At 45.8% G+C, this 13335-nt stretch overlaps 1 protein-coding gene across 1 annotated transcript in view; it reads left to right on the forward strand.

Annotated features, from left to right (window-relative positions):
• LOC110484542 (mitogen-activated protein kinase kinase kinase 3) overlaps positions 1–13335 on the forward strand; it is a 76710-nt gene that overhangs the window by 32879 nt on the left and 30496 nt on the right. Inside the window, exons 3-4 of the mRNA XM_021555283.2 lie at positions 3630–3739; positions 13187–13230. Of these exons, the coding sequence (XP_021410958.1) occupies positions 3630–3739; positions 13187–13230 (154 nt within the window). The remainder of the gene's footprint in view (positions 1–3629; positions 3740–13186; positions 13231–13335) is intronic.

The raw sequence follows: 13335 nt of genomic DNA on the forward strand, positions 1-13335 counted from the left end.
GTCAACCCACAGTACCTTAAGTGAATTTGTGCAAAACGATGCCAGAGTGGAGCTGGGCCAGGAGGTTGTTCAGGAGCAGGAACCTGCTCACATTGCACAAAGATTTCTAGGAGTCTCCCAAGTCCATAGAGCTCCAAGGATACTTCATCAGTGTTGTGCAACTCACAGATGTTTTGTTCTGGAGCCATGGCAGAGCCTGGGGAGGTATTTGCTGTGCAGCCTCAATGCTGCCTTCTCACAAGGCTGAAGAATATTTGGGATCAGAACAGGATTTTTCCTGTCCCTTGGGCACGGGATTCCCGACAATTGGCATTTTGTCCCTGGGAGAACCATCCATCCTTCCCCTCTCCCCACTCAAACCCAGCCAAACAGAGGAGGAACAGCCTGTGACACCCCTTTTGCTGGAAAGGCTTGGGAGTGGCATTTGGATTTAATTATCCCGTTAGCTTCAGTGCTTGTTTGAATTTTGACTGCACTGGCTGAGCTGGCTGCGTATTTCCATGGAACAAAGTCCTCCACCCTTCTTGGGAGTCAGCTGGGGGACCCCAAGAGCAGGAATTAGGATGGGCAAGAGGTTCAGTCTGGAAAGCATCAGTGCCTGTGCAGAGCTGTCCCAGAGAGGACTGGGAAGTGTCGGTTTTGCAAGCGATGATGCAAATCATGCTGCTGCTCAGAAGTTGCTTCACAGCCTGGTGTGGGGGGTTTTGTTTTGAACAGTTGAGGCTTTGGTCATTGCCTCCCTGAAATCACAGCTCTCTTGGAGTGAAAACACACTGTTAAAAGCAGCTGGAAAACACTTCAGCACGTAGAAATACATTAGGTGAAGGAAATGTTGTATTTGTGCTTGTGCTTAAGTTGTCTTTCACCTTCCAGCAGCAGAAAGCAACATTTCCTTTGATATCCAACCTTCCATTGGACAGGAAGAAGTTTTCTTATCTTGCTTTGCAACAGTGATGTCATGGATGTGGATTTTAGTTTTTTGACAATCAACACTCATATTTTGTAATTGAAAATCGTCAGATGCTTTTCAGAATGCTCTTTTGCATTGGTTTCTTAGTAGATAAAGGAAGGAAAATGCTGATTTGACAGTCAAATACAAGAAATAGCTTCTCTTTTCTTTTTTTTTTCCTTCAGTACCTGATTCAGGACAGCTGGAGCTCAGTTTTATGCCACTTATTCTAAGGCCTATTCAGTTGATGTTTGGGTATTTCTGGAAACCAGCTGAATTTAAGCAGCTACTGAAAGTCAGTGGATTCTCCTTGCATTGCTATGTTTGGAGAGATGCAAAAAGTCACTTCTAGCAAAGGTTTTTAGCCTGACCTCCTAAGAAATGTGACTTATCATGAACTGAGTTTGCAGCACCAGGAATTTTTAAACATTTGTTTGGTGGGCTGGGAAGTCTGTTACAAAAAAGTTTTGGCAAGATTGATGTGTAGCTAGAGGAGGAAGACAATGTGATATAAACCAGGGCTCTGGTGGGTTAACCAGAGATTCCTCTCCTGGAAGGTGTTGCCAGCGAGGTTTGGAGGTGGGAGAGGGATGGGGAATTGGGTGGTTGGACTCTGCCTGCTGGCCCTGTTGGCCATGACATTACAGATTGTGTTTTGTATCAGGCTGTTCAGGAAACTTTTGTTGTCACTTGCTGGAAAAGAAAAAAAAAGGGGGTGAGGGGCACTGTAGAGATTAAAGCTTTGGTGGAAAATTCCTAGAGGGTGGTGTAAGGGGGTTTTGTTTTTGTGGGTTTGTTTTAGCTCATCCCTCCCCCTGTTCCCTTACCCCTCCATAAAAATAAAAAAAAAGCCTTTTTTCCTTTTTTTTTTTTTTTTTTGTGTTGGATATTTTCCTACTACAAAATCTGTGTGGAAAACTATGCTTGTCCCAGAGGTCCTTTTAAAAAAAACCAAACCAAACCAACAACAACAAAAGAAAAACACCCCAAACCTAGACTTTGGGGACATTCTTGATGTGTTTCTTTCTTCTTGTTTGGGGTTTTGTGGGTTTTGTTTTTTTTTTTTTTTTTTTTTTTTTTTTGGTTTGGTTTTTTTTTATCCTGAACTTGAACTGAAAATTATATTTTTCTTCAGTTTTTCCTGTAGCACTTAAGGTTGTGCTCCCTGCTACCCCTCTGGAAAAAAATATCTGTGCTTTTAGTAAATAGGGAAATGTGGGAGGCAAAAGGGATTACATTTTAACATACTTATGTATGAATTTTATTATTTTATCAGTTATATTTTTGTATTAATGTACAGTTTATATATTAAATATGTATACACAAATTGCCTAAAAAAAAATGTAGGCTTTTTCCTAAGAGTTTGATGTAGGCATTGGAGCTCATTTCTGAGCTCTGAAATGTGAGACTGGATTTTAAACATTTTGCCCCAGTTTTTCCCCTTATTTCTTCAGTATACTCTGGGAGCAGAGCATGCACAAGAAGTCTTTTTCTCACATATCTGGGGTTTTTTTATAGTTTCATTGCTCACAGAACCCAGCAGGAGGAGCAGAACAAGAGGAGATGGTGTTATATCTGAGCACAAGGATCCAGGACATACACCTCCCTGGGGAAAGATCCTTGGTATTTGGGTCCAGTCCTGTCTGATTTCATATGTTTGTTGTCATTTTTCACATATTTGTGGACTTTGAGTTAAATCTGCAGGCTGGCCTGGCGTAGGGGTGGTTCTGTCCCTGGAGACACTCATTTTTAGACAAGATTTGTAGCTGTATTTGTATTTTTTGTATTTTTTGCACGTGCCTATCATTTGCCTTGACTGTGTCACGAGCATGGAGTGTGCAGTGGTTTTTCACACCCTCCTAACAGTGTGCCCTGCCCTAGCTCTTGACAGGGTTCTTGCTTCTTGTGGTTGGTACTTTTCCTTTAACACTTCATAGCTGCTTTAAGAGCCCATAACCACAGATGCTGAAGTGTTGAAGAAGAGGAGATTGGTTTCAGATCCAATGGTCCCTCAAAGTTCTCCTGTTACTGCAGAAATCAGACATCCTCTGAGGGCTGTCAGTGTCTTCTATCCAGCACTGCTTTCTTGTGGATTCCCTGCCCTCTCCCCTGGTTTCTCACTGTTTGTGGTTTTGATGGTCAGTTGTGGCTCTTGAGCACCTTTAGTGAAGAGGGAGGAAAGGCAAGGACACCTTTCACCAGCCCAGGTTGCTCCAAGCCCCATCCAACCTGCCCTTGTACATGTCCAGGAATAATGGGGCAGCCACAACTTCTCTGGGCAACTGTGCCAAGGCCTCAGCACCCTCACAGAAGAAAACTTCTTTCTAATATCTAATCTAAACCTGCCCTTTTGCATTTTAATGGCATTTTCTTGTGTCCTGTCACTGCATGTCCTTATTGGGAATCCTTCTGCAGCTTTCTTGCAGGCCCTTTCGGGTGGGGACAATGAGATCTCATTATCTGTCTCACCTGTGATGAAGGAATCTGTGTTTTCAAGACAGACTGGGCTGGGAGAGAGTGTGGTGTAGTCTTGGAATACCTCTCTTAATAGGAAGGCTTGACATTGTGTCTTTTGATCCACTTGTGATGAAAGTTTGTATTTGCAGTGCTGTATTTTCACTCTGTGCATCCGAGGGCAAAGTTGCTTTCCACACTTCAGTTGTCTCTTCTTTTCTTGCAGATGAAGAAGAAGCTCTGAACTCTATTATGAAGGATTTGGCAGCGTTGGGCAAGTGTGGGGGGCTGCTGGACAACAACAGGAATAAAAACAGTGTCCACTCCAACAAACAGGTATGGCATTGCTCCTTCAGGCCACCCCAAACTCCAGCAGACCACAAAGGTGGGTGTGGTCTTGCCAAGCTGGCAGAGCAGAGTTTAAGTGGTAGAGCTGAAGTTACAAGTGCTCAGCACATCAGAAATATGATAATTTTACCAAGCTACGAGGTTTATGACCTCTTTTTGAAGAGCTAAAAGGAAGTTACAGGCATCCCTATATCACAGAGGAGCAGAGAAGGGTAATTATTCTCAAACAATAGGTCCTGAAACTGGGTTTAAATCTCAAGTCTCACCTCAAGGCACTTTTAACTGTTGTTTAGCTCTGAAAGTAGCAGAACTCGTTTCAGGCTGTGCAGCTTTAGGACTTGGATAAGTCAATTGTTTTCTATTGACAGCGTTAATGAAATACAATATTTATTACGTGCACATTTTGCTTCAGATATTTGAAAGACGGACTTCCAATTCTGAGCTGTAGACACCCAGGCTCTTTGGGGAGGAATAATGTCATTCTTATATAAAGTGCTTAATTATGAATTACTGCTGTTTATCTTTATGCTCCTAAACCCAAATGTTTTGGCCTTGTTGCATGTTCAGAGTTGTTTTGGTGAGCAAAAAACATTGTCCCTTGAGCAATGTTAGAAATTATTTGCTGACATTGATACAATAGCTGGATAGTGGATTTAATAGCATGGTTGTGTATGGAGTAAATAATAAGAGAACATGAAAATTGTGAAGAAAGAATTCAGTTGTCAAAATAGCAAGAAAAAAAGGGAGGAAAAGATAAAGACAACTGGGGAGCTGCTGGAGGAGCATGGCAGCAAATCCGGGTGGAATTCCACGTCTAGTACTACGGTTTAGAATGAGCTTGCAGTCAACCCTGCAACTGCTAGATGCCTAGCAAGGAGGAAAACAAATTGTCATTTACTGTCGTCATGCATTTCTTAATGTCACTTGTGCTACAGACAAAGAAGTCTGGGTGCAGAGAGGAAAAATCCCTTCCCGAATCCCTCTGGACTTCCCAGCCACATGCAGACGAAAACACGTGCGCACGTCTGGTTTCAAAGCGTGTCCTGGCGGTAGCAGCTGGCCAAGTTGAATCACTGGGTTTGTGTTCAGCTCATGCTGAAAGAAATCCAAGACGTTTACAGAACTGACCAGCAAAACTCAGGGCTGGCTCCCTGCAGCTGCAGGAGAAGCAGAAAACCCCAGAGCATTTTGGATGGCTGCAGGGGCAGCATCTTGTGCACAGTGATGGGTGGGGACCATGTGGAGCCAGCTCGAGTTGCTTTCAGGGTAGCAAAGATTTCAGGCTCCTCTTACAACACTTGTTTTGTGCAATGGGGGAAAATCCCTGCTGTTGTTTTTGAGACCTGGGCTGCTAATGTAGCACATACACAGTTAACAAGATAATTAGTCAAAAGTAAGGAAAATTATAGCTTTCATTGATTGAATTCTTATCTGCGTAATGTTGGCATCTAGCAATCAAATCCATCCCACAGCCCATCCACTCTGCATCTTTATATATTACCCATGGAGGTATGCCGTGCTCTGATACCAGTTTTAGAACAGTTGGCTGCTGGTTGTGTTAATTTTATTACAGGAATTTGATTATATTTTCTTATATATGAATCAAACTTTCCTTATTAGAGCACCGATGCTTGGAAAAACACTTCCTCCTTTAGGCTTTTTCTTTCTATCCACAAGCAGAGTGTACGTAGCTGTGTGCTCAGGGTTGCTCAGAGCTCCCTGATGGAGGAGATGTGGATGGTGAGGATCCTGCTCTCCTCACACGTGTGGAGCTGAGGGGGCAGACCAGCAGGTTCCAGGAGATGAAGGGCGTTGGAGGATGTTGAATTGGACTAGCTGGGACACGTCTGGCTCGTGGCACGGCGGGAGGCGAGTTTGGGAGGAGGGGAGCAGCCAGAGGATGTGGAATTAATGGGAACTTGGTTCATGTTTGTAGCTCAGTTTAATCAGCTTGTTTGGGTCACTTTTAGGGTAGTTTTGTTGTTGTTTTTTAGGACAAAAATTGATGTGGAGAAGAGATTGCTTTGGAAGTGCTGTTTTCGTGCCTGTGATTTTGTTGTTCCTTTGGTATTTGGTTTTCCCTTTTTATTGTTTACTTTTCCCTGTGATTAGGTTGGCCTGTTGGGATGAAGGATGCCCTGCACAGTTCCTTTCTTGGGGGGAGAATGAGGCACATTTTGGTGATAAAATGTCCTCTTGGTCATCTAATTGCTGGTGCCTCTCATGAGGCCCTGCAGCAGTATGCTCACATTGAACTACTTTGGTTTGGGAGTTCAGTTAATAGATTAATAAAATAATATTTCTTTTTCTGTGGAAAAATGTTTTTTCTGAGGCATGGGAATCCTTTAGTCAGTGTTCCAAATTTCCACTGAAAGACAGAGTTCACAACAAGAATGTGTTGGCTAACTAGCCAGTTCTCTGTGGCTTGCAGCAGTTTTTTGGTACACAGAGAAGCACAACTGAAGTGCTATCTCATTCCTGTCTCCTGGAGGGCTTCCTCAGTGCTCTCTTGACACAAGCTGAAAATTGAATCCTGCCAGATTGTGTTCCTCGTAGGCCTGGGCCACACAAGGAAACAGCCTGTGGTTGTGTGTGCTCCAAAGTATTTCTTTCCCAAAATATTGATAATTTTGTTTCAGTTCATCTTTAGAAATTAACATCCTTTGGCAAATCTCATAAAAGTCTTTCTTTTCTTAGTTTTCTTCCCTCACAAATGAGTTTAGGGCGAAGGCTGAGTTTCTGGATGTGCAATGCCTGGTGGCAGAACAGGCTGGAAGTTAGAACAGGAATTTTCCTCCCTTGAATTGCCCAGGCAGCTGGCAGCAGATGTGATGGCTGTGCTGGAATCTCCTGAGTCCTGGTCAGGTGTGGCAGCCACTCCACTGTCCTGCCTCTCTGCCTTGTGGGAAGTATGGGGACAGACATGGACACCCTTTTCTTCCTCATGTGAGGTAAAGCAGAGCTGTTCTTTGGGAGCAGAGGGATTGTTCTGACATTATTCCTAGTGCAGCTTCTGCACTGGTATTCCTCTGTTACTCCTTTAATCACTCTGTTTTTTCCTTGTGCATCCTCTGGCATGGCTGAAAAGAGCCTTTTCAGGCTATCCCTTGGATTGAGCAAGGGAGTTTGTTCATAGAAATGTCTCTGAAGAGGGGAAGAAGGAGAAGGAGAATGAAGATCTGCGTTGTGTTCATTAAGGAAAAAGATGAGTGGAATAAGAAGGGAAACCCCGAATAATTAGGAAACCCTGAACAAAAGGATGGAGGGAGAAAAGAGCAATTAAATTAGCATTTATTTTCTATCTATTTATGTGCACATCCATTCATTTCTATAAATAGCACTTGGCAACTGGCAGTATGAAGTTGCTTGTCAGTGGGCCTCTGTCACAGCCAGTGACAGCCAGCAGTTCCTCTGCCACCTTAATCACGATGGCAAATTCTCCCACGGCAATTAAATGTTTGTAGGAAATGTTTCTTCATGTGCATCAAATGTGAGACTGTCCTAAAAGTCGTTATTTTAGTAAATTATCTCTGGACTCTTCTCTTTGGCAAGCTGGATGCAAGACAAGGCTTGCTTGCAACTCCAGTAAAATACAGCTCATTTTGTAGGGCTCTCTGTAGGTCTTTGAGCAGCCTAAAAAGGAGTTTGGCTTTATCACCTGGAGGATATGGTGTGGATGGGGGAAGATGGGAGTCTCCCTGAGGGGATCTGCAGGGATTTCCCCACCTGGGGAGCAGAAACAAGGGGGCAAATGACTGACTGGGAAAGCCTTGGCTGGAGATGGCAGAGGCAGTGGAGTCCCAGGGGTTTAAGAGGCTTCCCCATGTCTGTGTGTGGAGCTGACTTGGGTGCAAAGAGGGTGATACCAGTGAGAAATCCAGCTGGAGAAAAGCTATTCCCTGCCAGGTGGGTGGTTTTAGATAAACATTTTGAAGCCTGTGATTTCTACCGCTGTCTGAAACAGAAATGTCTGTAACAGGAAGCAGTGACCCTTCTACACATCATCTTTCCACTGTCCTCTGAGCTGCTCAGGTGCTTTCAGCGGAAAAAAAAGCTGCAAGGATCCGGAGGGACTGGGATATATTGTGCTTTCTGCCCCTGCGATGACAAAGGGGCAATGCCAGACAAACTCCTTTCTGTCTGATGGCTGAATAACCCGGCATGCGTGGGGGTTCTGTGCAGATAATTCCCAGTGACGTGCATTCGTCATCTCCTCTCGCGGTCTGGGGCCGTGCTCCAGCTGTCTGGCGTGTGGGGAACGTCCCGCTGCTGAGGGCAGGGGCTGATGCAAACCACCTGCACCGTGGGGAAGTGTTGGAGTCCCCTCAGCCTGGCCCTGTGGTGCTGATTCCTCTTAGCCAGAGCCAGGAGTTGAGGAGGAATCCCACCGCTTTGCGGCTTTGCGCGAAGGGAGTGACTCGAGCGCGGCTCCGCAGGGTTTTCTCATCGGTTCCTAATCCAGTGAATAGAAAAATGAGAGAAGTAAAAACAATCCCTCTGATTATCCTGTGGTGTGCAAAAGTGAGTGAGTTTCATTGCCCATGTGTTACCCAGAGGGGAAACTGAGGCAAAATAAGTGCCTAAAATCTTGTGGGTCGATATGAGCAAGGCTGGAATGAGCAGCACCAAAGGGAATAGGAGGCCCCTTGTGATGATTTTTCCTGCCTTTCTTGACACGGAAGGGTTAATGCAGATGTCAGAGGCTTTGTCCCAGTTGGTTTGGGATGCAGCTGTGGATTTGGGTGGAAGAAGTGCTTTAAAGGCCCCATCCTTGTGATGTTTCATCATGGGCAAAGCTGTCCTCTGGTTAGATTTGACAGGAGCAGATCTAAAGCAAGCCACAGAAGTGGGGTCTGGACAGAGCACAGTTTCTGATGGCAACAGACTTTAGGAGGAGGAGTGGACATGACGGGGGGAATGTTTGAATTTGTGCTAGTCTGGGATTTTCCAGAGTGGCAGTTTTAGTTGTTTCAGCAATGCTGAGAGGCATGGAGGTGCAGGGCTGGCTCCCCTGACTGCCTCTGCCATTAGACAGCTTTCTCCACAGGCTCAGCTTGGACCTGTACCCCAATTTAAGCAACCCCCTGGCTGTTCAGCAGCGAGGGTGCTCAGCATCTTCTGCTCCTCCAGAGCCGCTTCCATTTTAGGACTAACTGCTTGTTTTCCTGCTCTCCGTGTGTGCTTTTATTACAAACAGCAGTCAGCTCTTCAGGGATCTCTGTATAAGATCATGATTCACCTCGTTTGGAAACACTTTTTCTGTTTTTTTCCAACGTTTTCCTTAATCTAAACCAGCACACAGGGCTGTTGCTCCAGCTCTGAGGGCCAAGCTTGGCCAAGCCTGCCGGGGTACATGGACAATAGCCAAAAGGCAAGAGCAGTTGCCCCTTTTCTCCCCAAATTCACATCTGAATTCCCTCTCTGACGCTTGGCAGTTATGGTATTTTCTCTGTGAAATCCAAAGATTTTAGGAAAGAGCCAAAAATACCTCAAGGAAAGCCTGGAAAGATGGTGATGGGTTTGTGTCCACAGCAGCAGCTTTGCTTTTTCCTTTCGGAGGAATATGGCAAGAACGAGTAAAATACCATTTGTTTGTGGGGCTGGAGGAAATGCCGGTACAAGTATTTTGGAGAAGAAATTATTGTAGAAACGAAGGGAATGACTGTGGTATTTCCTGTCAGGGCTGTTGCTGGGTTTGTTTGTGTCGCAGCAGGGTCTGCAGGCGCCAGCCGGGCCACGGGCTCCGCCATGCCCCGCACGGAAACGCACGCGGAGAGGGAAAACTCAGTGCACACAGCCCAGGAGACCAAACACCTTCACTCTGTGCTCTCTCCACCACCCTTCTGCTGCTTCAGAGAGTGAATCACACAATGGTTTGAGCTGGGGAGGGTTTTAAAGGCCAGACTGTCTGCTGTGGGCAGGGACATGTCACTAGACCAGGTTGCTCAATCCAGCCTGGCCTTGAACATGTCCAGGGATGGAGCATCCACAGCTCTTCTGGGCAACCTGTTCCAGTGCCTCAGCAACCCAATGGTAGAAAATGTCCTCCTTATATCCAGCCTCAGTCTAGCCTCTTGCTGTTGAAAACTTGCCCTCATCCTGGTAAAAAGTCTCTCTCCATCTTATAAAACCCCTTTTATATATTGCAGTATTGCAAGAAGGTCTCCATGGAGCCTCCTCCTCCTCAGGCTGGGCTTTCTCTTCATACCCTTAGCCAAAACCCTTCCTGCCGTCGTGCCTCAGTTTCCCCTGCTTGCTCCATTCCCTGCCTGAGCTCTCACGCTGCTGATAAAAATATTGTTTAAATGCTCTGCCAGAGCTCAGGGTTTAAGGCTGGTGCCCGTGGCTGTCCTTACCCCTCTCCTGCACTGTATTTGGCACAAGGCTTTGGATGTCTCAGCTTGTTCTTTACACCCACTAAGGACCTCTTAATTGAAGAACAGGGCTGCCCTTGATCTCATGTGACACCTGATGGCAGGGACAGTGACTAGTACAACCTGGGTTGGGCAAGGGGAGTCACATTCCTCACAAAATTGTAAAAGTGAGTAAGACCCAGCAGCCTTCACCACCCACACCTCTTCCACCTCAGTGTTTGGACACTGTGTTGAGTTCCTGATGGGGAAGGTGCTGGCCCTGCATTCCCCCTGATATTGTTCATTTGAGATGCTGGGTGCAGACACATGAGGTTCTGCTCAGGCACTTGGCAATGCCCCAGGCTCCCTGTGTAATCTTAAACCAGTTGCTGCAAACCAGACTTCCATGGGTGTAAAAAATCACAGCCTGCTCCAGCATTTAGGAAGTGCTTTGCATCCCCTGAGATTTCCTAGTACTTTGGGCACTGCCCACTCTTTTTTTTTTTTTTTTCTTTTCAAAAAAGGAAAAAAGTATTTGTTGCTGATAGCAGTGATGAATTCAGCTGGAGCTGTGGGTCAAAAACATGAGTAAGCCAAGGGAAGCCTGAAAAATTAAACTGTAATCAACTTCTCAGACTGATAAATATGAATTTATCCCTCTTCCAAATGCTTGCAAGCTAAAGGTCTTGGTTTCTTGGAGGGAGGCAAGAGGTTAGTGTGTTTTGTATTAAAGAAAAATGTTATCTAATTAAGAAATGAAGTGGGTTTTCATTTCCCTGTTGCAGCCAATGTGTTTGTAGCTCTTCTCAGAAGCAGAGCAGTGTGGGGCAGCTGGCGTCCTTCTGCTGGCATCGGGCCATGGCACATCAGCTTTGTTGTTGATGTAGAAGAAAAGGATGCAGCGGGGTCGTGGCCCGTTTTTTTTTTTTTCATTTTCTTCTCTCTCTGGAGCTTTAGACAAGTGTTCTGACATTTTCCAGCCACAAACTGTTTTTCAAAACTTGTTTGTCTGTGAAATTTGTGCTGCTCAGCACAACCAGGCAGCGTGTGCTATGTCCCAGCTCAGTGCAAGGTTCGGGGCTGTGCTGAAAGTGAAACCTGTGTTTTGAAAGGTTTCCTGCAGGGAGGCCAGAGCTGTGTGAGCTCTTCCCCTTCCATGTCCTGCTCCTTTGTAAGGAGAAACCTCGAAAGTTCCTTGCCCTGATTGTTTTTCCTTCTTTTTCTTTAGAGAAAGGTTTTGTGGTGTTACAGTCAGTGAACCCACACTGGCCAATTTATTGCCAGCATCCAGGAGGAATAAAGCAGTCAGGCCTGCTCAGAGAGGCATGTGCAAATAAAAATTGGCATGAAAGAGCCTGTATCATTTATTTTCCAGCACAGATAACCCAAGGTGGCAATTCCACCTGTATTTGCCTGTCTCTCCAGAATGATTTGAACCTCCAGCACTAGGTCGGCTCTGGTTGTCTCTTCTCCTTTGGAATTTTGGACCAGTTTAGAATTAATCTGGTATTTTTACAAGTTGGGCCTGGTTCTGGAAATGAACCTGGAGACTCTCCAGACTTTGTGGGTCTGGAGAACTGGCTTTAGCCACCGAGGTGATGTAAGTGCCTGTTTAGCACAGGCCTGTATCACTGCTGGAGTGCCCCACTTGGTGACTGTCCCAGCACTGGTTCCTCCCAGCCCTTCCGGAAACACAGAAAATGCCACGAGCAGAGATAACAAGGATGCATTTTGGGTGATGCACCGTGTTTACCCTGAATCTGTTTAAGCTTTTCAACAGAACTGCCTCCAGCCTCGACTTCCTGAATTTCGGTGGGTGTTTGCAGAACTTGGGGAGCTCGGTTGAAAAACAAACCCGAGGGCGCCGGTCCAGCTCGTTTTTCTCATTAGGAACAAAGCTGTTTCACTGCAGCTCTGCTTTCCCTCTGAGAGGATGGAAAGTGTGCCTTCACATGCTGGCAGCCCAGGCCCAGAGATAAGTCCTGTGCTCAGGAAGGGCTGTCACCCACCCAGCTGGGAGTTATCCCTGCGAGACGCCGGCGGCGTGGGACCGAGCCCTCCCCGGGGTTACACCTCGGAGGGAGGCGGCCAGCACTTCTCTCTGCATGGGAAGAGAGCTGTTTGAGGAGGCTGGTGGGACTGTGGGGAGGAAAATGCTGGTTAAGTGGGGTGACTAGACCTGGTCTGAGGACTAAAGAGGGTTTTGATCTGCGTTGGAGACCATAGGAAAGTCCTGGAATGATCTGAGGGATGCCAGAAGGATGCTTGGCTCAGGCTTGGCCTGAGAAGCTGAAGGAATGAAAAAGCTCCTTGTGGTCTTGATTGCTGCTAAATGTGCACAAATATCTCCCATCCTCTGATGGGAGAAGTGGTTTTTACTGGTCCTTGCACAGCTGTGTGCCTGTGATTCCGCTGGCTCTTCTTTGAGCAAATTTTGTGGTTTCTCTTGAGGTGAGCAATGGGTCAGTTCAGGGTGGACATTTGCTGTGCATTGTGTATTGGGCCTGATACACTTGGCATTCTGTAGGTCCTAACAAAATAGCAACCAGCCCTTCAACCAGCCTAGCACTGTTGGCTTTAAAATTTTAGACTGTCTCCACTTCCATTAGAGAATGCTTGCTTTTATTTCTTAATTCTTCACCCCAAATATTCCTGTGTTCTAGTCAACATCCTCTGAGCTTGGGTTTTTGGATTTCCAACAGAAATGTACTGGGGTGAAATCATGGGAAGCACTGAAGGTGGACAGGCATCAGACATTTGCCATATTGGCCTCTTTGATAATAGTGCCTTGCTCCCAAGAGTTCAGAACAATTTTCAGCTTTATGAATTAATTTTGTTAAAACTAACAGTTATAGAGGTGAGTGTTTTCTTGCTTACAGAAGAACTTACGTTTTGACAAGCACATTCCTCAGCAATGTGGCGTGTCCCCAAAGGCTGCAAGTCCACCAGGCAGCTTGGCTTAAATAAACCAGATGCCTTACAGAGTTAGGAGAGTCTCCCTGAGAACTCCTGTTAGCTTTGGGTCTATGGGTCAATCCAGGATGCAGTTTGGGACCTCACCATTCTTTGCTTTTTCTTTCAGCAGCGAAGTGTCAGGATCAAGTTTGAGTATGAAGGAGAGAAAAGGTAGGTACCTACTTCCGTCCCCTGTGAATACAGAAACAAATTACCTTTTCCACCCAACACTGTCCTGCTGACTTCAGCCAGCTGCAGCTGAGCTCACAGCAGAAT

This window comes from Lonchura striata, chromosome 1, assembly GCF_046129695.1.
Source record: "Lonchura striata isolate bLonStr1 chromosome 1, bLonStr1.mat, whole genome shotgun sequence".
Lineage (NCBI taxonomy): Eukaryota > Metazoa > Chordata > Aves > Passeriformes > Estrildidae > Lonchura > Lonchura striata.